At 36.4% G+C, this 27,776-nt stretch overlaps 1 protein-coding gene across 45 annotated transcripts in view; it reads left to right on the plus strand.

Moving 5' to 3' along the window:
• The window catches only part of LOC127413200 (protocadherin gamma-A2-like), a 144,557-nt gene that overhangs the window by 100,988 nt on the left and 15,793 nt on the right, over positions 1–27,776 (plus strand). The window contains exon 1 of one of the 45 annotated variants that reach the window (XM_051650084.1): positions 15,486–18,170. The exons of 43 other annotated variants lie outside the window; for them this stretch is intronic. In XM_051650084.1, the coding sequence (XP_051506044.1) occupies positions 15,717–18,170 (2,454 nt within the window). In that variant the 5' untranslated portion in view covers positions 15,486–15,716. Of the gene's footprint in view, positions 1–15,485; positions 18,171–27,776 lie in introns of those variants that run through there. One more of the 45 variants, XM_051650083.1, reaches the window with a different exon arrangement.

The following is a 27,776-nucleotide window of genomic DNA, read 5'->3' on the forward strand; positions in this document are numbered from 1 at the left end:
TGTAAAAAAAGCCTGTGTTTGGAATGGTGTTCATGCACTGAGGGTGGTCATGTGTGACTGAAATGTTTGTCTGCTAGAATATTCTCGACATGGAGAGTGTTCATAAATCTCCTGTTTAACATTATCATTAAAATGGCAGTGGCTTGTTTGTTTTGGTGGATTTTTCCAGCTAACCCCCTCAGGCTGCTTTTTAATGGACTCATTATCAGTTGTAGTAGCTCCTGTTCTCATAACTGTACACTGTTAAATAGGAGCTTTATAAAGGCATATGGTCATCAGATGTGCTGCTCACTTCATAGAAAAAATAAAAAAAACAGGAAGTCACTTCTGATGTAGCCGCCAGTTGTCTGGAATACTGGGAAGGGGAATGCTAGTCATATTTTATTTAACCCTTGTGTGTCAATTTAAAAAAGTTTCTCAGAGGTCCTTAGAGGACAAAAATATCTGCGTCAAAAAACTGCATAACAACATTATATATTAATATTATTTTCCACTTTCACTGACATAGATTTTTTAACCAACATCAGTCCTGATCATAACTACCAAATATTCATTCATTTTCAGGATTTTAACCATTTAAATGCCAATTTGTTTATATAATGCCACTGTTGTTTTTTACACACACACACACACACACACACACATACAAAACACACTCTGACATCCATTCCAACACACTCACATAATTTTAGCTGCATCATTTATTCAATTGGCCTGCAGTGCTCTATGATATGGAGTGGTTAAGGCTAAAGGACATAACTGGTAATCAGAAGGTTGCTGGTTTAATGCCCACAGCCACCACCATTGTGTCCTTGAGCAAGGCACTTAACTCCAGGTTGCTCCGGGGAAATTGTCCCTGTAATAAGTGTGATAAGCTTTGGATAAAAGCATCTGCCAAATGCATAAATGTAAAATGTCAATGTAATACAGCAAACAGAAAATAGGGGAAAAGCATGTATTTGCTCCATAGTCTAAACATGAGAAAAATGGCGCCATCTGGTGGAAAATATTAAAAATGTACATTTTGAAGCCATGGCTCTGGAATGAAAGCATAATATTATAGAATTCATGATTTTATGCTTTAATGGCACTGGGATCAAATATTGCAGTTTTAATGCTTTTCAATGGGGACATTTTTGTCCTGAAGGTCCTGAGTGTAACTATTTTGTGTACACAGTGTATTATAGATATATTATAGGAACTGAGGTTGAAATATCAAAATTCCCCTAAAAATACACACCTTTGGCAAAAGTTATGCCGTTGGCATTAACACAGCCAAAGTGATCGAAAAAATGAAAATGAAAAAGACAAAAATGTCCCAAAGGTCGCACAAAATAACTATTTTTAGTATTAGTTTCCTGATAAAATGTCTTTGTTTTTACAAACAGAATTAACAAATGTCAAGAAGAGAATCTTTTCAAATTATTTTGGTCCTTATCACATGAGCTATATCAGTCTTAGCATTGATGCTAATGATGCTAATGTTGTGATAGCACAGGTTGCTTCTTGGTTGTTTACTTGGAAATATCAACTACATTTGCACGTATGAAGAAAGGTCACTTACATCACAGACAAGTACCTTTTTATTGTTTGTGTGTGCACGCATATCTGTGAACCTTCAACCTCTTCCGACTTCCCACATCTGGTCTTCATTTCGCTAATCTTCAGTTCCTGGGCTGATTAAAGTCTTTTCTTTAATGTACATCATTAATCTGCATGCTCTTGTGCTTTGAGGAGCCATTTCCTCACAAATCACTGAAATTAACTTCCTCACTTCAAAACATTCTTTATTGGCAGCATCTAAAAGCATTTGGATGGCCAGTATGAGGCACTGAAAGGTCAAAGACACCTATATATCCTATTGTATACTTAGTTTTTACCTGATATATCTTGAGTTTAAAATTGCGCTTGAATGGCTGTATTGTTTATGGGCTCTGACTGATTGTACGGCATCTTCTTCAACTCCGTAATACTGTCAAATGTCTGTTTTGGTTTACTTTGCTATAGTTTGGATACAGAAATAAAACAAAACGTCAAATTCACCTTTTAGGATTTCCTGAATGATTGAAATGCTTCCATGAAGAAACCTACTGTTTGTTTTCTTTTCGGGTTAGGGTTTCGGTTAGTCTGTAGTCATTATAATTAGCTTTATATAGAAGTCCATGGAAAGTCCTTGTTTATAAGACTAGGTAAACATGTGTAAGGTCCAGGCAAATTGTTTAAAATATGTTCAATGAATAGGTTTAGTTCTTGGTGTGGATCAGTTGTAGCATTTTGGTAAATATTGCAATATTTCCTTCAAAGTCTCCTTCAAAGTCAGAGGTTTTGTTCCATCTCTTAAGCATTTATAAATGAATTAATGTCCTATTTAAAGCAAGAGTTCATGCCTTCTGTCCTTCTCTGCTTCTCGCTCTGAACCTTCAGTCTACCTGTCCTTAAGAAATCTCTCTCTCCTGAGCTTTGTGAACAGGTGTGGCTCTCAGAACAGATGAATGCAGGATGATTGTTGATTCAGAGAAATTCTGTTGTTTGAAACACACATGCTCTTGAATACAGATGACACACATGCACATGCAAAGAAACAAAAAGATTAAGTTTGCCAGGGTCATCCACATGCATTATACTTTGTGAGGTTTTGTGTATTATTTCGTGTTTATGTGAGTGTGTACGCATGCATGTGTGTGTCCTCATTCTGGCCATACAGCATGCTGATCCTCTAAAGAGATTAAACAGGGTTTATCAAGGTCAGTGGGACAGTATGGCAGATAATCACACACACACATAAATTGACCTGTACACACAGACAGACAGTAAACTAAAGCCATGTGGCAGCAAACACACAGTCAAAGCCAATGCCTTCATACCATTCGTTTCCTTTTTTTTTTTTCTTCAATTTTAAATTTGTTGTCGTTGTTAAAAAATTGTAGAGAGGGTTTATACAGAAAATCATACAACATATCTTATTTCTCTCTGTACTTTAGAAAAAAAGTATTACAATGGAATTAAAGTTAAAGAAGAAAAAGAAAGATATATAAAAGATACAAAACATTAAAAGTAAGCATTTTAAAAATGGAACAGCATGGCACATTGTCTGTGGTCAAAGTTGTATTTGTTTTGGGGACTCCGGGGCTGGTTGTCACAAGGTTTTTATCTCAGTAACGATGAGATTTGGAGTCAAAAGTCCAATTGTGCAAATGTGTTTTCTCTAGCAGAGGTTTTGTGTAAATTAAAAAAAAAAAAAACCTATTACAAACCTTTTTAAATTAGAATCATTCTTGTGAATTCTGCTCTTCAAATAAATTTTCATAATCGTCATATTTTTTTCATAGCTCTTAGGTAAACAAATGCACATAATCAGACTATACTGGACTACATTCAGGCAAGAGTCATCAGTATTATAAAGGCAGATTATTACAGAAAGATTTAAATGTGCTCTTAGGAAAGTCAGGTCGGGGCATGTTGTCTCATATTTATTGGGGCTGGTTGTCACATGTGTTTTAAAGGTTATAAATGTATTAATTACACTATTTGTCAGCCAAAGCAATGTTTTGATATTTTTATATGCTACCTTTCCCATTTTTGTTGTTTCATGAATCATTTCATGCTTAATAATTGTTTTACTTAATAAATTTAGCTGAAAAGCCTATAATAGGCTGTTTAATGTAGGTGTAGAGGCGTAGATTGTGATTGGGGGGGGGGGGAATGTGTCCTCCCCAATGTTCACATGAAAATTTGACCACTGGTTTAAGTAGTAAGTTCCACTGTGACAACTTACCCCATGTAGTACGACAAACATTTGGGGTCATAAAAGGTCAGCGTGTATTCAGTGAACTGTGTGTTTTTCCTGAACAATTACAGTGAAAGTGTTCAATAGCTTTTTTTGTAGCCAAGATTTCAAGGTATGTGACATACTCTGAGAAATATTCACTGGAGTAAAAAGTGTGACAAGTAGCTCTGGTTTCTCCAGTGTTTATTAACATACAGAAGAGAAGAAATGATTCATAGAGGTCTCCCATATCTCCAGGCACAGGCTTAGCTTTTGTTTTTCAAATTGAATTTGTCTAACTATAGTGTATAACATATGATTTGTTTAGGTTAAATGTTTGGGGATTTTTTGTTTCTTCACATTTATCAAATGTTTATTTCTGCTTTTCTGTTTCTGTCTTACTGTATCATTTATGGTTTGCAGCATGTTATCAAGTGTACCACTTCTCTAAAGAAGGGAAACAGTGCTGTCTTTCTCTCTCCACCCTGTTTCTCTTCTTTCCCCTCCTCCTCTCCGTCTACACCTCCCTGCAGTTATTGTGCGGTCTATTTGGTGTTCTGAACAGCCAGTTTTTATGTGCAAATGTTCTGATAATGATGTTAATTTTGTCTCTATTTGTGAGAGGTAGATAGTCTTTGTCATGTTTAAAAAAAAAACTCATATATCCCTCTGCTTTCTATTTTTTTATAATGTTGTTTATATCTGTCATCTTGTGGCCCATTTTTCATCCCTTGGTGGGATGGTGTTGCCACAGCAACAAGCTGACTCACAGGCAGGACTGTACCATTATGTTTGAGTCCACAGGGGGGCAGTTTACATTTACATTTATGCATTTGCCCTTATTACAGGGACAATCCCCCTGGAGCAACCTGGAGTTAAGTGCCTTACTCAAGGACACAATGGTGGTGGCTGTGGGGATCAAACCAACAACCTTCTGCTTACCAGTTCAGTGCTTTAGTCCACTACGCCACCACCACTCCACCAGTTGGATGTGATGTAGTGAGGTGCTGCTGAAGGAGTTTGGCACCCCTCTCAGAGACAATGTGGTGTATTTAGCAGAGATTCTGGGTTAATGCCATGGGGGAAGGGAGAGGAAGTGTGCAGAAAGCATGGTTATATCGATGAGAGCAGGATTTATATAATGGGTCAAATGTTTTCTCTTTATTTTGGGTATTTTTGCCATTCTTCCATGCACATAAATATACTATGAACAGATGTATACAATTAATTAATGTAAAATGTAAATAAGAGCTAGTATAATTTTAAACTACACATAAAGACGAGATATTCTCAAGATATCTGTTCATACCACTTTAGCACGCACATACACACTCATACATTAAGCATGCTCTATCTTCTGCTGTTTGCCTGAGTAAACTGCACTCTGTATTTATGTCCGAACATCACTCCATGTTCATAAATGTCCCGGGATGTCTAAGGACATATTAAAGGAGTTTGTGTGAGATGAACTGATGGATTTATGTCTGTGACTGCTGCTCATCATCAGAGGTGTTTGATTTCTCTGAACCTTCTCAAACTGTTTTTTCATCCATTTAGCTTTCTGACAATCGATCATGTTGTATTTTGTCTTCCTGAATGGTTTTGATACAGGTAAGTATTAGACGGGCCCCACACATGTTTGTTGTTGGAGCGTTCTAATCAGATCTGTTTTCTTCTTTTCCATGTTCTGTGTTGCTGCTGTGATTTCTCCTCCTCCTCATCATCATGATCCACATCTGTGTCTGCAAATCAAGGTAAGAGAAACACTTTTAATAAAACACTCATGAGGAATACACAAAACACAGGTTTATCACCCAGAATGGTTCTGTATGTTTTATTATTTATGCAATATGGGGTAATGGGAGCCACATATTATTATTCCACTTTAAAAGATAAAAAAGTGAATTCTGTATCAACCCAGATTTTTTTTTTTTTTTTTTACATTCATATTAATTAATTTTCTGTATATATATAAGGTATATATATATATATATATATATATATATATATATATATATATATATATATATATATATATACCTTTAATGTCTAAGTCAGTCTAGACTCGGTTACTACATCTGAAACAGTGTTACACATTTATGTGATTTTTTTATGATTTACACAGTCATTTTTAACTAAATAAAATTGAAATACCTAAAAAAAAATTTTTTTTAAAAATGCACAATTCAATTTGATTGAATTTTGTTATGAAATTGAAATGCATAAATGTTATAAATGGGGTAAAATATTTTTTTAAGTGTATATGCACATTAAATATCATGCTTTTGTATGGCAGTTGAGGATGAATATACCTCTTTTATGCATTAATGCATTACAATAAGAGTTTAATGGTGAATGTAAGATGTACGTCAACATCTAATGAATGTTATCCTAATTATGGGGTAATATACTTGTATTGTACATATATGTAAATTAAAAATAATACTCAACCTGATTTTTTTTTCATCACACTCAAACATAATTAATTCTGTCTCATATCTATACACATTATGAGTGTAGCTATGATAAAACCTTATTATTATATATATATATCATAATTATTATTATTTAAAAAATTATTAATTATTAAAAAAAATATTAATTATTATTAAACCTACCTAGTGAAAATCTAGTGTTTTTGAATACTGTACTGTTGCTTATTTTGTAAAGAGAAACCTACAGCTGAAGTACAATAAACCTTAAATGTTAGTATATTTAACCTTTCACATTTTCCCTTTTTAGTTTATTTACCATTTGACAAGGGCTGTTGCATGTAATGTTTAAACTGAGTGAAGAAATGTATTGTCGTCTGCGATGGGGAAATTCTGGATTGTTATTTAGCTAGTGTTCAGTTTCATTGGTTATATGAAGAGGTTGTTGACTGTTTGGTTGAGTGCTGATTGGATCACAGATGCGGTTGCTATGGGTGTGTGTTTGAGGAGCGGAAGATCTTTGAGTGTTTTTTCTCGGTCTGCTGCATGTGGAGGCATGAGTGGCGCTGTCCGCACCTGTGGTGCTGAAACGAGCTCTCTCTCTCTCTCTCTCTCTCTATCTCTCTCTTTCTCTATCTCTCTGTATCTTTCTCTATCTCTCTGTCTATCTATCTCTCTTTTCTCTCTCTCTCTCTCTATCTCTCTCTATCTATCTATCTCTTTATCTCTCTATCTCTATATCTATCTCTGTATCTCTCTCTCTCTCTCTATCTATCTATCTATCTCTCTCTATATTTATATAGCAAATTCAAAATGGCTTTATTGGCATGACTGTGGATAATACAATATTGCTAAAGCAGAGGTTGTATATAAACATAAAAAAAATAAAAATAAAAAAATAAATTCAGATAAAACATTAATAAATAAGGACAGTTAAACAACATTATTATATATTATAATATTCCTGAACGGCAGAAGATCACAGTATTGACATAAAACTGAAGATCAATAAATAACACGTCTACATACTGTATACACATAGAGTATATTCACACACATACATGTACTGAGGGTCACTTTGGTGAACATTGGGGTGACGCACTGGGGTAAAACATATAAAACATTTTCACCCACTGTCTCTCAGGCTGTGACACGTTAAAACGTATCTTGCAGCCAGTGCTGCTGTGTGTCCCTCTCCAAGTATTATATTCATTTTTTCTTGTTCTGTCATGGTTCTATCTCTTTATCTTTCTCTGTCTCTCTGTCTATCTCTTTATCTCTCTCTCTCTTTCTCTATCTGTCTATCTATCTCTCTCTCTCTTCTCTCTCTCTTTCTCTCTATCTCTGAGTGTGTGTTGAGAGTGAGCGTGGTGAGTGCTGCTGAGAGCGTGTTGAAGATTGTGAGTTTTCTAATTCTCTTTTTCCTAAACTCTTGTTTCTCCGTTGAGTTTTTGTGGTGTTGTTTAGAGAAACAGTGTTTGGTGGGGTTTTATTTTTTGTTTGTTTTGTGGAGGCGGCGGCTGCCAGCGTGGCTGGTCAGCGTGGCTGGTCAGCATGGCTGCAGGTGAACAGTTTAGTTTACACAAACTCACGCGCCGACACGCTATTAAACTGTCTCGGCCTGATGGGTGTTCGGTTGAAGAGTGTAGTCTAGCAGTCGGTGAGACTGATGGATATGAAAGTGTTGAATCTGCTTCTTGGATGAATAGTGGCGTGGTGATTTTTCTAGATAATGTGGAAAAAGTAAACCAGTTACTTGAGAGTGGACTTGTGATTCAAGGTACCTACACGCCAGTTTTGTCACTAGTAAGTTCTTCCAAAAAGGTCATCATTTTGAATGTACCCCCGTTTCTGAAAAATTAGCTTTTGGAAAAGGAGCTGGGGACCTCTCTGTTTTGTTTAAATGCAGTTTTACATTTAATATGTGTGACATAAAGTTGGGTTCTTTAAACATTAATGGTGCCAGAGAGGATGTGAAGAGAGCTTCCCTTTTCGTTTTGTTTAAGGTTAACAAATTAAATGTCATCTTTTTACAAGAAACGCACAGCACAGCTGAGAATGAAACTGCATGGAAGAAGGAATGGGATGGGGAAGTTTTTCTCAGTCATAAGAGTAGTAACAGTGGTGGAGTTGGTATCTTGTTTTCTAGAGATTTTTTACCTATTTCTTGTGTTACTGAGGAAATTATTAAGGGTCCCTTGTTAAAAATACAAGCTGTATTTGAAAATGTAAAATTGACTTTCATCAATGTATATGCTCCAACAGTAGGTACAGAAAGGGTGCTCTATTTAAACACTCTAAATACTGTAATTAGTAACTGTAGTAATGATGATGGATACATGTTCCTGGGTGGTGATTTTAACTGCACTGAAAATGCAGTTTTGGATAGAAACCACCCAGAACCACATGGGGCCAGTAAGAGATGTCTTGTTAAATTAATTGAGGCGAATGATCTATGTGATGTTTGGAGGCTTTTTCATACTACTCAATGTCAATATACTTGGACTCATATTAAAAATATTTTTTTGTCTTTGGCTGGGCTTGATAGATTTTACTGTTTTAAACATCAGAGTAATGTACTTAAAGGTTGCGTAATACACCCAGCTGGTATTTCAGATCATTCCCTTGTACAAGTTTCTATCTTTGTTAAAGATGTGAAATGCAAAAGTGCCTATTGGCATTTTAATGTGTCCCTACTTTCTGATAATGTTTTTAAAGTTGCTTTTAAATATTTTTGGAGTGGTTATACAAAGACAAAATCTGAATACATTTCTTTACAACATTGTGGGACATAGAGAAGGGCAAGATAAAACAGCTGTGCTGCAATCTTTATCTCTCTCTCTCTCTCTCTCTCTCTATCTAACTCTTCATCTCTCTCTCTTTCTCTATCACTCTATCTATCTCTTTATCTCTCTCTCTCTCTCTCTCTCTCTATCTAACTCTTCATCTCTCTCTCTTTCTCTATCACTCTATCTATCTCTTTATCTCTCTCTCTCTCTCTCTCTATCTAACTCTTCATCTCTCTCTCTTTCTCTATCACTCTATCTATCTCTTTATCTCTCTCTCTCTCTCTCTCTCTATCTAACTCTTCATCTCTCTCTCTTTCTCTATCACTCTATCTATCTCTTTATCTCTCTCTCTCTATCTATCTATCTAACTCTTCATCTCTCTTTCTCTATCACTCTATCTCTTTATCTCTCTCTATCTATCTCTATATATATCTCTTTATCTCTATCTATCTATCTATCTATCTATCTATCTATCTATCTATCTATCTATCTATCTCTTTATCTCTCTATCTATCTAACTCTTCATCTCTCTTTCTCTATCACTCTCACTCTTTATCTCTCTCTCTATCTATCTATCTGTCTATCTATCTCTTTATCTCTCTATCTATTTATTTATCTATCTATCTATCTCTTTATCTCTCTCTCTCTATCTATCTATCTATCTATCTCTTTATCTCTCTCTCTATCTATCTCTCTATCTAACTCTTCATCTCTCTCTCTTTCTCTATCACTTTATCTCTCTCTCTCTATCTATCTATCTATCTATCTCTTTATCTCTATCTATCTATCTATCTCTATCTCTCTCTATCTATCTATCTATCTCTCTATCTATCTCTTTATCTCTCTCTATCTATCTAACTCTTCATCTCTCTCTCTTTCTCTATCACTCTATCTCTTTATCTCTCTCTCTCTCTTTATCTCTCTCTCTATCTATCTCTCTATCTATCTCTTTATCTCTCTCTATCTATCTATCTATCTATCTATCTATCTATCTATCTAATCTATCTATCTCTCTATCTATTCGTCTATCTCACTCTATCTATCTCTTTATCTCTCTCTATCTATCTATCTATCTATCTAACTCTTCATCTCTCTCTCTTTCTCTATCACTCTATCTCTTTATCTCTATCTATCTATCTCTTTATCTCTCTCTATCTATCTCTCTATCTATCTCTTTATCTCTCTCTATCTATCTATCTATCTATCTAATCTTTATCTCTCTCTCTCTTTCTCTATCACTCTATCTATCTCTTTATCTCTCTCTCTATCTATCTATCTATCTATCTATCTAACTCTTCATCTCTCTCTCTTTCTCTATCACTCTATCTCTTTATCTCTCTCTCTATCTATCTATCTCTCTATCTATCTCTTTATCTCTATCTATCTATCCATCTATCTATCTAATCTTTATCTCTCTCTCTCTTTCTCTATCACTCTATCTATCTCTTTATCTCTCTCTCTCTATCTATCTATCTATCTAATCTTTATCTCTCTCTTTCTCTTTCTCTATCACTCTATCTCTTTATCTCTATCTATCTATCTATCTCTCTATCTAACTCTTTATCTCTCTAACTCTTCATCTCTCTCTCTTTCTCTATCACTCTCTTTATCTCTCTCTCTATCTGTCTATCTATCTATCTATCTATCACTCTTCTATCTCTTTATCTCTCTCTCTATCTATCTATCTATCTAACTCTTCATCTCTCTCTTTCTATCCTCATCTCTTTATCTCTCTCTCTATCTATCTATCTGTCTATCTATCTCTTTATCTCTATCTATCTATCTATCTATCTATCTAATCTTTATCTCTCTCTCTCTTTATCTATCTCTCTATCTATCTCTTTATCTCTCTCTATCTATCTATCTATCTATCTATCTATCTTTATCTCTCTCTTTCTCTTTCTCTATCACTCTATCTCTTTATCTCTATCTATCTATCTATCTCTCTATCTAACTCTTTATCTCTCTAACTCTTCATCTCTCTCTCTTTCTCTATCACTCTCTTTATCTCTCTCTCTATCTATCTATCCATCTATCTAATCTTTATCTCTCTCTCTTTCTCTATCACTCTATCTATCTCTTTATCTCTCTCTCTCTATCTATCTATCTATCTATCTAACTCTTCATCTCTCTCTCTTTCTCTATCACTCTATCTCTTTATCTCTCTCTCTCTCTATCTATCTATCTCTCTATCTATCTCTTTATCTCTATCTATCTATCCATCTATCTATCTAATCTTTATCTCTCTCTCTCTTTCTCTATCACTCTATCTATCTCTTTATCTCTCTCTCTCTATCTATCTATCTATCTATCTAATCTTTATCTCTCTCTTTCTCTTTCTCTATCACTCTATCTCTTTATCTCTATCTATCTATCTATCTCTCTATCTAACTCTTTATCTCTCTAACTCTTCATCTCTCTCTCTTTCTCTATCACTCTCTTTATCTCTCTCTCTATCTATCTATCCATCTATCTAATCTTTATCTCTCTCTCTCTTTCTCTATCACTCTATCTATCTCTTTATTTCTCTCTCTCTATCTATCTATCTATCTATCTAACTCTTCATCTCTCTCTCTTTCTCTATCACTCTATCTCTTTATCTCTCTCTCTATCTATCTATCTCTCTATCTATCTCTTTATCTCTCTCTATCTATCTATCCATCTATCTATCTAATCTTTATCTCTCTCTCTCTTTCTCTATCACTCTATCTATCTCTTTATCTCTCTCTCTCTATCTATCTATCTATCTATCTAATCTTTATCTCTCTCTTTCTCTTTCTCTATCACTCTATCTCTTTATCTCTATCTATCTATCTATCTCTCTATCTAACTCTTTATCTCTCTAACTCTTCATCTCTCTCTCTTTCTCTATCACTATCTCTTTATCTCTCTCTCTATCTATCTATCTATCTCTCTCTCTCTATCTATCTCTCTATCTATCTATCTATCTATCTATCTATCTGTCTAATCTTTATCTCTCTCTCTAACTCTTAATCTCTCTCTCTCTTTCTCTGTCACTCTATCTATCTCTTTATCTCTCTCTCTCTGTCTATCTATCTCTTTATCTCTATATTTATATAGCAAATTCAAAATGGCTTTATTGGCATGACTGTGGATAATACAATATTGCCAAAGCAGAGGTTGTATTTAAAAAATAAATAAAAAATAAAAAAATAAAAATAAAGATAAAGATAAAACATTAATCAATAGTTTAAGGACAGTTAAACAACATTATTATATATTATAATATTCCTGAACGGCAGAAGATCACAGTATTGACATAAAACTGAAGATCAATAACACGTCTACATACTGTATACACATAGAGTATATTCACACACATACATGTACTGAGGGTCACTTTGGTGAACATTGGGGTGACGCACTGGGGTAAAGCACATAAAACATATTCACCCACTGTCTCTCAGGCTGTGACACGTTAAAACCTATCTTGCAGCCAGTGCTGCTGTGTGTCCCTCTCCAAGTATTATATTCATTTTTTCTTGTTCTGTCATGGTTCTATCTCTTTATCTTTCTCTGTCTCTTTCTCTGTCTCTCTATCTATCTCTTTACTCTCTCTCTCTCTCTCTCTCTCTCTCTCTCTCTCTCTCTCTCTCTCTCTCACTCTCTCAGTATCAATTCCTTTGTTGTTCTGGGGCCATTTTACTGTATTAAATATCCCCTAACAGATCACTTTTTAATTAGAAAATTGTGTGTTTATATTTATGTTATTTTATTATTTAGATCTGACTGTTCATTTGCTGTATGGAGAAATGTATGAGCGCTTCTGCTGCATGTTTTCTGTGAGCCCCTCCCTCCTGCAGCTGAATAATATGTGCAGAGCTGCAGTTCAATGAGTTCACCACAGGGCTGCAGTAAAGAAGCTTGTAGTTTACATTTTTATGAGGTCATACATGTTTGATGTTTATTGAAAGCACAAATATTTATTTACATTAGACTGCATCAGGGATTTACATAAATATTTACAGATTTATAGAAATCACACAATAGCAACAAAACAAACATTATTATTATTATTATTATTATTATTATTATTATTATTATTATTATTATTCACATTGTTGTTGCTATTGTGATTTAATACACTACATTTATACAACCCCTTGTGCATACTATCCATAAATACCATACATTCCATTATAGAAATCACATAATAGAAGTGTAAATAAAGTTATTTATCTGTATTATTTTTATTATTATTGTCAATAAGATTGTTGTTGTTATTGTGTGATCTATTTAGTGCTACAATATATTTACAGTATATAACAACATTTTTAAGCATTTTTAAAGTCAGAATAAAAAGTTATAAATATATTGTGTCAAAAAAATCACAAAATAGCAACAAATTCAACAACAAAAAAACTCTGTCATTGATAATGATAAAAATACTATTATCGTTTATATTTATTATTATTAACATTGTCATTGCTACTGTGAATTAATACACTATATTTATCCAACACCCTGTGCATAATATTCATAATAACCATAAATATAATTATAGAAATCACACAATAGCAACAAAACTATTATAATAATAATAATAATTATTATTATTATTATTGTTGTTGTTGTTATTGTCAGTAATGTAATGCTACAATATAGGATATTTATATGACCACTTTATGTGTTTTCTATGTGGTTCTAAAGGAAGATTAGTTATAAATACATTGTATTATTATAGAAATCACATAATAGCAACATAACCAACAACAAATGATGATGATGATGACGATAGTTGTTGTTGTCATTAACATTGTCATTGATTTAATTCACTATTATACATCCCCATGTGCATAATATCCATTAAAAACATAAAGATCATTATAGAAATTACACAATAGCAACAAAACTATTATTATTGTTGTTGTTGTTGTTGTGAGTAATGTAGTGCTACAATATAGAATATTTACGGTTCTTCTTTTTTTAAAGGAAGAATGACATTTGATTGATTGGCTTAAAATCATGCGAATGATTTATGATTTGAGTTCAGTGAATTCACTCTGGTGAAGGCCAGTAGCACCACAGACGTTTGGGACATGATCAGTATGTTAGATGCCGCTCCATACTATGTGAAATGCATTTATGTGTATTTCTGAAGTTATTTCTAGCAGATATCCATCAGTATTGGCATCAATATCAGTAAAGTATAACCAATTGATTGCATCAGTTATGATTGGATTTTGCTTGATAAGTGATATCTATCTATCTATCAATCAGTTTATCAGTTTGTCTGTCTATCTACGTATCTATATGTCTGCCTGTCTGTCTGCCTATTTACAGTGAGGCCTAACATTGTGAGACCCCACCCCATTTAAACATGAACTTTTTAGGATCTTAAAAATCTGATGTTAAATAAAAAATGATTATTTAAGACTCTACACACTTTCTTAGTCACTAATCAAATGTAAGCACATTTTTAATATTGAGCCATATTAACTTCTTTTACAAAAGGTCAGTTTTGTTTTTGTTTTTTGCTGTCTTTGTATTCTAACATATTTGGTACATTCTCAAATCGTGCTGGATAACATGATCATCAGGTTTTGTGCATGCTGTCATAAGGTAAAAGAGTCACAAACCAAAAATGAAGGTTAGCTTTTCAGTACAACTTGTCACTTAAATTGTAATGCTGATTATATAATATGTAATATAATGTTTGTTTTCAGGTCAGTTAATTCATTTAAATAGATGCATTTCACTAGTGATCTCAGACTTTTAGTATGTTTGTCTGGACATGTCCGTCTTTATTAGATACTATGCATTGATGTGATGAGCTTTCACTATAGTTGGCCCAAAATGTCCTTTTTTCCATATTCTGTTGCTGCTTTCCTTGTTTACACTACTATAATTAGTATGTTCAGGCATTTCCAAAGGGTTTTTATGAGGCTTGGGGTTACAAACACTTTTCTGGCAACGCTTCTTTAGAAACTGAGCCGTCTAGTGGCTCATCATTGTAGTACACTTTGGAAATGGAGAGTTTTGGATATATTCTACATACTGTATCTGAACCACCCTATATACACACACACACACACACACACACACACATATACTTTATTAATTGTTAATCGTAATAATATAACTGTTTACTCATTACCCTAATCTAGTTTTCACTAGATGTTTTGTGTCGTTGTGGTCTGTGGCTATCTTCACAAATTGGCAGCGTTCCTTTAGAGTCTCTAATGTTCTTTATCTGGGCTCGTAAATATTTTAAAGCACATGGGATCACTGACATGTGTGCTGGAAACAGGTCGACCTGAGCTGTGAGTGTTCTCATTCTCTCCTAACACCAGGTGGAGAGAAAGAGAGAGAGAGAGAGAGAGAGAGAGAGAGAGTGTGTGTGTGTGTGTGTGTGTGTGTGTGTGTGTGTGTGTGTGTGTGTGTGTGTGTGTGTGTGTGTGTGTGTGTGTGTGTGTGTGTGTGTGTGTGTGACAGTTCTCTTTGTGGCTCACAGTCTCCGCCCTGTTGCGCAGCGGAGGCGCAGCTAATTCAGGGAGTTTTGGAGAGAAGCGGGATGGAGGACTGTTTTTGTCCTCTCGTGATTTACCGAAAAGTTTACAACCATCATGAGTGATTTCAAACTTTTACCTTCACTCAGAGTCAATCGGATTACGGTACGCACGCCATGGTAGCGTCGCTTTAACGGAAATATGGTTTCGATAAGGATAAAAAGTTAAAACTTTTTTCCTCTTCTCCGGATCGCGCACAATGGAGTGGAGACGCTCGTGGCCTGTGTTCTGCCTCGCGCTCTCCCTCACCATGCGCCTCTCAAGCGCGTCCGGTGAGCTCCGCTATTCGGCACCGGAGGAGCAGAAACCGGGGTCCGTCGTTGGGAATATCGCGAGGGATTTGGGTCTCAGCGCTCAGAGGATTACGGACAGAAACCTACAGGTCGTGTCGGAAGCTAACGCGCAATATTTCGAGGTGAATCCATCTAACGGTGCCTTAGTAATTAGAGAGACTGTTGATAGGGAGCGCATATGCGCATTGACTTCGACATGTTCGTTGCACCTTCAAATCCTCCTTCAAAACCCGCTGGAAATACACAGAGTTCTTGTTCAAATTGAGGATGTGAACGACAACGCGCCGCAGTTTCCAAACGCGAATTCGTCGCTGGAGATATCCGAGGCGGCCGCTCCCGGAACGAGGTTCCGCCTGGAGAGCGCGCACGATCCCGATGTGGGAATTAACTCGTTGCGCACCTACAGCCTCTCCACGAGCGACTATTTTATTTTAAACGTTGTAACGAAAAGCGACGGCAGTAAATTTCCAGAGCTCGTTTTAGAAAAGCCTATGGACCGTGAAACGCAGGCCGCGTTCCGTCTTTTGCTCACGGCCGTGGACGGGGGACAACCGGAGAAATCCGGGACCACCCTTCTGCTTATTAAAATTCTGGACGTGAATGACAATGCGCCAGTGTTTGACGAGCCGGTGAAAAGGGTTAGTCTTTTGGAAAACTCTCTTCCAGGAACACTTGTGGCACAACTGAACGCCACTGATGTAGACTCTGGGATTAATGGTAAAATATCTTACCTATTCAGTAAATATAGTCCAGAAAGAATACTTAAAATTTTCAGTGTGGATTCTAAAACGGGGGAAATCCGTGTTGTGGGAGATGTGGACTATGAGGAAGCCAGTGTGTATGACATAACAGTCCAGGCCAGGGATGGTGGCTCTCCCTCCATGGAGGGGTCATGCAACATTAAAGTGGAAATAATCGATGTGAATGATAACACTCCAGAGGTGACATTAACCTCTCTCACCAGCCCTATCCGGGAGGATGCTGAAACCGGCACTGTTATCGCCTTGATCAGTGCAAAAGACTTAGATTCGGAGGACAATGGTAAAGTGACACTTCGAGTATCTCATGGGCTTCCATTTAAACTAAAATCAGCCTTTGGTGAACACTACACACTTGTAACCGAAGGACGACTAGACAGAGAAGCGGTGGATGAATACACCATTGTTGTCACGGCAACTGACTCCGGCTCACCTCCACTATCCTCTCAGAAGATGTTTGCGGTCCGTCTCTTGGACGTCAACGACAATGCTCCAGTGTTCTCGCAGTCTTCATACTCTGTGGATGTAGCTGAGAATAACGCACCTGGAACGCCAGTAGTGGCCGTCACGGCGTCAGACCCAGACGTCGGCGATAACGCACGTCTTTCGTACTCCATTTTACCGACCACCATCCATGGCAGCCCTGTATCCTCGTACGTCTACATAAACCCTGAGAATGGGAATATATTCACCATGCGCACTCTGGATTACGAGCAAATGAACACGTTCAAGATAGAGGTGCAGGTTCGCGATGCTGGAACGCCGCCGCAAACATCTAACGTCACAGTCCACGTTTTCGTGATCGACCAAAACGACAACCCACCCGTCATCCTTTACCCCACCCACTCCGAAGACTCAGGGCTTCAACTAACCGTACCCCACTCTGCCCCCGTCGGGCATCGTGTGAATAAAATTGTCGCCGTCGACCCCGACAGCGGCCACAATGCCTGGCTGTTCTACACCATCCCACCAGGGGACGATTCGTTGCTGTTTCACATCGACGTCCACACGGGCGAGCTTTGCATTGCACAGAAACTCATGGACGATGAATCTGGCGACAAAACTAGCCCAGCCTACAATTTCATAGTGGTGATACGGGACAATGGCGAGCCGCCTATGTCCACTAGTGTTTCAGTTACGGTTACTGTAGAAGAGAAAAGTGCAGACAAATCCACAGACTTCCGAACGACAACGTTCTCGCACAAGGTGACAGGAATAACAGATGTTACCCTGTACCTCATCATCTCCCTGGGATGTGTAACTCTGGTGTCTCTGCTGACCATGGCGGTGCTCTTGGTACGTTGCATTAGACATAAAGGTGGTTCGGCATGCTGCTACTCCAGAACAGGCTTCCGTTCCAGGCATGCCTACCAACATAGAACCCATAAGGATCTTCATCTCCAACTTAACACTGATGGACCCATTAGATATATGGAGGTGGTTGGAGGCCCTCAGGAACCCAACACACGGACCTACAGGCCTTGCTACTCCACTCTTTCCAGCAGGAGTGACTTTGTGTTTGTCAAAACTCCCATGTTGAGTCATAACAACACACTAAACATGACTTTGACTAGGAAGCACTTTATGAACTCAGCCAATGAGGTGAGCACACTCGTCTCCACAGCCAATGAGATTCCTCGCTGTTGAGTCATTTTGTTCATGATGGATTTTTCTCTTTCCTGTGTAGGTAGAAAGGAATTTGGGGTTAATGTTACAACCCCAGGGCTGTTTTTGTCTTGTTGAATCTTCATTTGCACTATCTCCAGAGTTATACCTTCTTGTTTTTTTTTTTTTTAGATTTATGCTTGTGAGCAATGATAATCTTTAATGCGGTTCCTATGAGTGATTCTCATTAAAGCGGTCAAGAAAATCCATACAAAAAAATATGAAAGTAGATTTTGCATAAATAAAATGAAGCCTACATTTAGGGTGATTAAGATTTTTTGCATTGTGTTTTTATTTCAGGACACTTAAGCACAATTTACCCTCCAATTCACATTACCACAATGTGTCTTGATGTTTTACTTTTACTTTTCCCATTGTTTTCAATGATGACATTACCGTGAACATATTTTTTTTTCACTATATATTAGTAAAAAAATATATGCTGTTGTAGCAAAAATGAAAGGCAGTATTGGGTGTAATCTGACAACAAAGTAACTAGTTACTATAATCTAATTACTTTTGAAGTCAAAAAAGTGGTGTAGTGCATTACATTTTAAATTCTCGTAATCAGATTAATTACTGACTTTCAAACAAGTTAATGACTTTTAAGTACATTACGTGGTGTACACATATTTCTAAAATATAGTTTATGTATAATACATTTAAGACATGAATTATATTCATATATACGTCTGTTTGTTTCTGTGACAGCTGAAGAGACAGCGACAATGAACAAGGAAGAAATATAGACATTATTCTGAATTCGTTGAGCTTGAAAGCAAAAAACTCTTCTGTGAAAATTGTTTTAGAAAGTAACTTCGAATTAAAGCAATTTGTAATGTGATTACTTTTCCATGAAATAATCAGTAAAGTAAATTTGAGAAAAGTAATTAGTCATTTGTAGACAGTGGATTCAAATTTTAGAGTAACTTTCCAAAAACTGGTACCAAGGGATTACTGCCTTGATGTGAAAAATATTTAACAATTAAAATATATTTTTGTTTCACTTTGCGGTAGTGATATCACAATGACCATGTTTTTCTGCATTGCGGTAATGAGAATTGGGTGGAAAGTGTGCATAACTGTCATGAAGATGTGTAAAAAATCTAAATGGCCCTAAAAACTCTATATGAAAATGTACATTTATTTTATGTTTGTTTTGATTTTACTCACCCTCATGTCATTACAAATTCGTATGACTTACTTTCCTCTGTGAAACACAAAAGGAGAAGTTAGGCAGAATCTGAGACTCAGTCACCATTCTCTTTCATTGTACGGACAAAATATGCAGTGAAACTGAATGGTGACTAAGGCTGTTGGTCCCTAAAATTCTGCAGAACATCTCCTCTTGTGTTACACGGAAATTACAAAGTCATGATTATGGCCGGGTTTGCAGCTGTTATTTTTTAGCATTTGTTTGAGACAAGGAACAGTTGAGTCTCGTTGGCTTCCAGAAACTTCAACAGACTTGTAGGTGTGAGTGCTCTGACTAAACAGGATGAGGGAGGAAAGAAAGAGACAGATGAAAGGAAGAGGAGGTGAAGAACACGAGGGAATAGACTGCAGATATATTAAGAAACCAAAAGAAAATAATTTAGCTGAGGTAAATCTGGCGAGTATCAAACAAGAAGGGAGGACTCAATAAAGATACAGTAAAATAAGGGGTTTAGAGAGCATTGAAATAATAGAGTTGGTAACATGGTGGTTAGAGGGAAAAGAGGGATTTAGTGATCAGTGGTTCTCAACTGGTTTTGCTGTAGGTCCCAGATTTAGTGCCCACCCAACACAGTACCAACATTTTCACACGAAAGTAAACAAAATGTGCTTAAAAGAATAGTTCACCCTCATGTTGTTCCTTATCCCAATCCCTTTCTTTATTCTCTGTGAACACAAAAGGAAATGTTATGCAGAATATCCTCTCAGCTTCAGTCATCAGCTTCTACTTTCATTGTATCTTTTTTGCATTCACTGAAAGTGAATGGTGACTGAGGCTAACATTCTGCCATACATCTCCTCTTGTGTTCCATAGAAGAAAGAACAGAGTTTGAATAACATGAGAGTAAGTAAATGATTACAGGATTTGTTGGGCGAACTATTCCCTTTAAAATCACACATAATAATTAAGTAATAATCCAACTGCAAAGGCCCAACAATATGCTATTTATGCATTAAATAATGCATTAAACATGCTTTTTAATTTATTTTATTATTATTTATTAATATATTTTTTGTTGGATTTTTTCCCCTTTTTCTCCCAATTTGGAATGCCCAATTCCCAATGCGCTCTAAGTCCTCATGGTGGCGCAGTGACTTGCCTCAATCCGAGTGGCGGAGGACGAATCTCAGTTGTCTCCGCATCTGAGATCGTCAGTCCGCGCATCTTATCACGTGGCTTGTTGAGCGCGTTACCGCGGAGATATAGCGCGTGTGGAGGCTTCACACCATCCACCGCGGCATCCACGCACAACTCACCACGCGTCCCACCGAGAGCAAACCACATTATAGTGATCACGAGGAGGTTACCCTGTGTGGCTCTACCCTCCCTAGCAACCGGGCCATTTTGGTTGCTTAGGAGACCCGGCTGGAGTCACTCAGCACGGGTGGTAGCCAGCGTCTTTACCACTGAGGCCCCCAATCATTAAACATGCTTTTTAACATCTCGTAAATTTCAGTGGTTTCGATGGCCAGTGGTTCACCAAATGAAACGACACTGTGGTTTGACACAAACCATGTCTATCCTTGCTAATGTAGTCAGAGTCGTTTTTTTTTACTCGAGTAGTTTTGTTCATGCTTTTCAAGGCGAAGGGCATGTTGCACAACCTGTTTATGGCGATGTGTCTAATTTGGCTAGCTTCTTCCAAGTGACAGAATTTGCACCATAACACCATAGAGTTTGATTGGACACCTTTGATATCGACAACAAAAGACATGGGAAGTGTTTTATCCTCACTTTTAAAATGTAATTATCCTATGCATTTTGCTATCTAAACTATGCACAATTATATAGTTAGTTGCACTTTATTATTTGCATTAAGCATTGTTTTCCCCTGCTGTCTGCTAAGCTGTCAAAACCTATCAAAACAGACCTGCTATCCATTTTTGGGTCACAACCCAGTTGAGAAACACAGATTTAGATGTAAGGATTTGAAGTGAACAGATCAATTCTAAACTCTAAAGCAAGACAGAACAGTGTTAATAGAGACATTGACAACAGATGGACAGGAAGAGGAACAGACTAATTGACAGAAATGAGGTTTTGGATGGGTGAAGGAAAAGGCGGGAAATGAGACAGAGAAAGAGGAAGTGTGTAGAGGAAGAAAGAAGTGGTGGGATAACAGGATTCCAGAGGTCATGGGTTGACCCCTGACCTCCTGTTGTGTTGAATTCATGTTATTTATTCTACACGTCTGAGTCATGTGTGTGCATGTCACACCCGGGCTATCCCGTTATAAAACACCACGGTAACTATGATCCAGAACTCTCATTTAAACACTAAATTGTGTACAAAATGTGTTTTTAGATCCACTAATTCATGAGTGTAAGTTGATACTGCCGCACTGTTTAGTAAAAGACACAATCTTTGGATTTAGAGTGATATTCCGGTTAAATACAACTTAATCTCTATTGATGACATGGCATAGATAATAATTTTGACCTCTCCTTCCGTTTCTAAAAACAAACATCAAACCGTGTCGATAGTTACGTGCATAGAATGGAAGTCTATCGGGCAAACATACAATGATTTCCCAATAGACTTCCATTGTATGTAGATTTCTTTGCATTTGTAGATGGAGCTTAACTTGTTTTTAACCTGGAACATTCCTTTAAGGTGCAGATTTGACATTTAGAATAGAATACAGTAGAAAAGAAAAAAAAATGGAGTAGAATATAAATGTGAAATTACAGTATATTAGATTTATATGCAAGCTTTAACTAGATTTAGCATTAAGATTAATTTTTAACATTTAGATTTAAAATAGATTAAAATATTTAACAACAAACTTGAAAACTGCACAGTTTTTTAATGTGTATTCAGATAAATCTGGCATAACAGCGGTTTTTGCTGTTAAATAATTTGCTGACAAAACTCTGGCAGTTTTTTGCAACATAACATTTTGCATCTGGTCTTTTTGTTTTACAATCGAAACAGAAACTGTTTTGTGGATGCTTCCCATGTATTTGCATGTATTTGTGTTGGAGATGGATATTTATAGAGTTTTGGAGCAGTGAGTTTGCTGTTTGTTGAAACAGAATTCCTCAGTAATCTCTAGTGTTTATGTCTGTAGAGGGATGAGCCTGAGAAATGGAGATTTTCCTCTTTCTTTCTCTCATTCTCTCCATTCTGGACATAATGTCTCATCTGTAAGTCTCTAGAGAGTCGCTCTGTCTCTCGGGTCGCTGGGATACCATCTGGCTCTGCTATTATGACACGTGCTGTGTGTGTGCGAGCGGGGAGGAAATGTGAGTTTCAATAGTGATGGAGGAATCTCTAATGGATCTGAGCTCCGCATAGAGGCGGCCTGTGTGTATGTTTATGTGTGGTCTTCGTCCACAGCAGACTCTGTAGCCACAAGAATGAATCTGACAATTCTTCATCAGTTCACCTTCTTCATGCTTGTTTGCATTTTCATCCCGCCAAAACAGAAATTAATGGCACTTTCTATCTTTCAATCTATTGTTTTGCCTTTTTAAAGAGTGAATCTCACAAAACATATCACAGTCATATTTCACTCTAACCAATAAATGAAGAAATAAGAAATTATATTGGACAATTTAGCACATTAACTAATTAAAAAAAAAAAATATCTCCACATTCTCCAGTTTTAGACCGTACGAAAAGATTCACAACTTCCGAACACTTACCAATACATGTTTCATGCAGTCTTGAGATTTGATACTTTCTTTATTTGCTGGCCTTGTGCAATGATATATTATGGTAATAAACATATTTCATCACTTCCTGCCAGACTTGTTCATCGTAGCATTTTTAGATTAAACACATTTTACTGTGAAATCTGATTATAGAGATCATGGCTTCTTTCTTAAGATCCTCTTGTGCAGCGTTCTTGTAAAATTTCATAAATAAAAAGACTATTAAATGTAAAAAAAAAAAATTATTTTCTACAAGTCAACAAATATATTTCAATTGAATTTAAAATATTTGTATTTTTATACGTAACATACATTACTCCAATATTATGCAGAAAAAGTTGCACTGTCAACTTAATACAAAGTATATATTTTCCGATATTATTTTAATTAATAATAATTGTTATTGTAAACAAGAATTTTGTTCATAAGTGACTTGCCTGGTTAAATAAAGGTAAAATAAAATGCAATAAAATAAATAATTAATAATAATATTTGAATAATATATTTTCTTCTTTTTGCTTCAGTAAAAAAAAATATATTTTACACACCTGGAGTCGCAAGGTCGAATCCAGGGCGTGCTGAGTGACTCCAGTCAGGCTTCGTAAGCAACCAATTGGCCCGGTTGCTAGGGTGGGTAGAGTCACGTTGGGTAACCTCCTCGTGGTCACTATAATGTGGTTCTCGCTCTCGGTGGGGCGCGTGGTGAGTTGTGCGTGGATGCCGCGGAGAATATAGCATGTGAAGCCTCCACACGCACTACATCTCCGCGGTAATGCGATCAACAAGCCACGTGATAAGATGCGTGGATTGACGGTCTCAGACGCGGAGGCAAACTGGGGAGAAAATCCCAAATAAAATAAATAAAAAATAAATATATTTTGGCATTTCAATTTCATAACAAAATTCCATCAAATTAAACTGAGTAATCTTTAACAAAATAAAACAAATAAGACTAAATATTTTAAGTTTCATTAATTTAATTTTGTAGAAAATTACAAAATTACATTTTGTTATGAAATTTAAATGCATACAAATTGGCTAATATATATATATATATATTGTTTTTGTTTTTTTGTTTTTTTGTTTTTTGAGTGGCAATAGAAAAGACATTATTTAATTTTGCAAACAATATGTTGTTTATAAATTGTTTTCACACAGTATCAAAGGGTCTTAACAAATATCAATACATAAAAATATTTAGCTGCTTTTATATCTCAGGAAAAGAGTGCCTTCGCAAGGGGGCCATCATATTTAGGCATCCATGGCATCAAAAAGTTTGAAAGCACCTGCTGTAGTGTCCTAAAATGTTCTGTTTATACTAACACTGTCATCTGTTTTCCACAACTGAGCTGGAGAAAAAAAAGTAGAATAAACTAGATTTTCACATTTCTGCGAGGGTGTTGTTTTGCAGTTGCTTGGGTGTTATTAGTGGTTTTTTAGTACTGTATTTCCAGTTCTAGAATTTTCAGTCAATCAATAATGTCAGGGGTTCTAGTAGTCTGAATCAGCCCTTTTGTTTCTAGTGATAATGTGTATAGAGTATATACAGAGTGAGTCATGTAGCGCCCACAGAGTATTTATACATTACACAGAGAGAAAGAGACCTTTACATCTTTACAGAATCAGGTAACACTTCCTGTTCAGTGTTTAGAGGTAATAAAGTGGTTCTTTATTGTCCGGACAGACATGTAAGAGGATGTGTGTCATACACAGATGTTCCATGTGCTATATAAGGAAGAAGGAAGGATGTGTTATATAAATCTAGTCCATTTATAGAATCTTTCACAGTTGATATACTGGTACAGATGTTCTGGCATACTGGTCTGCTACAGATGTATGATTGAATGGCTTATGCTTTTAAAAAACGTTGCAACATCATAAGACTATTTAATACGGATGTGCATTCACAACTGTGTGTTTATCGGCATTCGAACAGTAAATGTGGCTCATCCAATCAGAATTTAGTGTCTGGACTACTTTTATACTTTTTATATTTGTGTTATTGTCCAGGCACTAGCATGACTGATCTGTTTTGCTCATATGGAAAGCAGTAGTACGTGTAAGTTTAGATATAAGTGTGCTTAACTCTGCTTTACCATGTGTACAGAGCATTAGTGTGTGTGTGCTCAAGTGAATAGAGTGTGTTTACAGATGTCACACACTTCTGCAGCAGTATTGTGTGCGTTTTGGAGTGTGACAGATCTATTGAATGTTATTTGTATAAATATTCCGTATGTAAATAGACTTATCTGCGAGGACACTGCCAATCTGCAACTGCGACCTTGGCCATGACCTTGTGTGAGTGTCGCACGTTCAACCCGATCTCATGTAAAGTCGTATATAATTAACGAGTTGGCTATTTCGTATGGTCTTGCACGATGTTGTTCGCATAAACTCGTATGACTTCATCACGTGCAAATTCCCGGATGTATACTGCGGAAGTAAGCATGAGTTTCACGCACAAGGCGTTAAGGACATACTTATTAATATTATGCCCTTATCCAAACCCCTTATCTAAACTTAACCAATCAGTAGAGTGTGTAAACATGATAGGAAGCTGTTGTGTGTGACAGAAGCAAGTAATTGTCCCGTATTAGATGGAAATGATATCCAGCGACGTCATTGGCTGTAGTGAAAGTCGTAGGAATTGAACGAGTGCAGTCACACGATATCATACAAATTAGCCAAATTTAGACAAGCCGTACGAATCCTGACGATTTTGCCGCAAGAGTGTGTTGCGCACTTTTGAGATGTTTGTGATCTAATTGATGATCGGCATGGTAATGGAATGCTTTGCACAATTCTAAAAAATGTAAAGGATGTTTTTTATTTACTAACATTACAACAGAATATACTGGATATACTACATACTCCTCATACTATTTTTGCAGTATGCTGTATGGGAACATTTGCACAGTATGCAGATTTTCTGTATTCATAGAATATATGCAGATGACCTTCTTTATGTCATGTGACAACAATTTGTGTTGTTTTGCTTACTGGATACTGTTTGACATTTCATGTTTTTTAAAAAATAAAAATAGTAGGCAGTTTATAGTGCACAGTATGCACAGAGAAGTACACTAGTTTTTCATCCGAACATAACCGCGTCTCTGTCTGTGCTCTCACATTGTTATCTGCTCTGTGTAAATGAGAAAGAGAGAAGCCTCATTACTGGAGAAAGCTCAGTGTGAGCTGTTTTTCCGACATTCCTGCAGGTGGATGTAACCTCCTCACACACACACACACACACTTTATGTCCTTGCTGAGCTGAAGGAGTGTTTTGTATCAATAAAGTGAGGGAATATAGGGGACACATGTCAGTTCATAAGACCCAGAATAGTGTATAAATGATGTACAGTGGCCCCCAAAAACTATTTGGACACTTAAGTCACCATTAAATTTGTCTGGATGTCGTTGCATTACATAATAAAATCTGCATGTCTCAAATGCAGCTGGAGCTTTTCTCAGCACCAACTTCCATTTTTTTTTTGACTTTTAACCAACTGGTGTCTTGGTGATTTTTAATTATATCCAAATCTAATATTTGACAAACACATAGTGTCACATATACTTTTTGTCTTGATTTTAAACAGCATATCTAGTCCTTTATTTATTAAAACCTACTGTAGCCGACTTATAGATATTTTATTATCTAATGCAATGTCATTCAGACTTTTTTAAGCTTGACTTCATTGTTCAAATACTTTTGTGGGTGCACTGTATATAAGTAATGTTGTGATCTCTCTCATTGTTCTGTTGTATGTCGTTGTGTAATGCTCTGTGCACATAAAGTTGAGGTGGTGTTTATGCTAGGGTTAAGGTTGTCAATGCTCTTTTGGTTTTGTGAGTTTGTTTGCTGCAGTTGAGCCAGTGTGTTTCTTTTGTGTATGCTTTGAGAGCTATTTCAGTTGTTGTGCGTCTGGGGTTTGTGGGTGGGATGCAAATATATCCTATGTGTGTGTGCATGTGTGCCATTGATATTGTTTGTGTTTCTTGTGTATTTTAGTGAAAGGTAGTTTGAGGTACTCAACATATGTGTGTATCTGACAAGCTTTAAATCATTAAAGGTGTTTGCTCATGCACGTCACTATTACTGTTGCTTGTATTTAGATTTAGTGACTTGGACAAACTTCTAAGATGAAGTATTAAACTTTAGTGCGTAACTTGTCCTGCAATGTTTGTGCTACGTAAATCAATGATACTTCAAATCAAGAGATCAGACTTCAGATTTTCGCCTAGCTGACTATAAGACCGGGAAAAAGTCCCATAGACTTACAGTAAATTGAAGATGGGTCCCAAGCAATATCTAGAGACCAGAATATCACAGAGACTTTGGGTTGGGCTTTTACCACCCAGAACACCTTAGCATCCAATGAGTAATGCTCTGGTAACCACCCTATTGCAGCGGTGAGTTTTGCAAAGGCATGCACCACTCCCTCTTTCTCTCTTTCATTGATTTTCTGTCTCTCTCCGTCCTGATGTTGTTCATGTGGACTTGATCCGTCCCAGTTCACTACACAATGACAGAAGGTGGATCAAAAGAAATGAAGAAATGAGCGAACTGAAGGAGTGGAGAGGCTGTTGTTTCTATTATGCTATTAATCCCCCTTTCATTTATATGTGAGTTTTTAGAGAGATAATACGCAGTCATATACTGTTTGTCAGTGT

The sequence above is a fragment of the Myxocyprinus asiaticus genome, chromosome 22 (genome assembly GCF_019703515.2).
Source record: "Myxocyprinus asiaticus isolate MX2 ecotype Aquarium Trade chromosome 22, UBuf_Myxa_2, whole genome shotgun sequence".
Lineage (NCBI taxonomy): Eukaryota > Metazoa > Chordata > Actinopteri > Cypriniformes > Catostomidae > Myxocyprinus > Myxocyprinus asiaticus.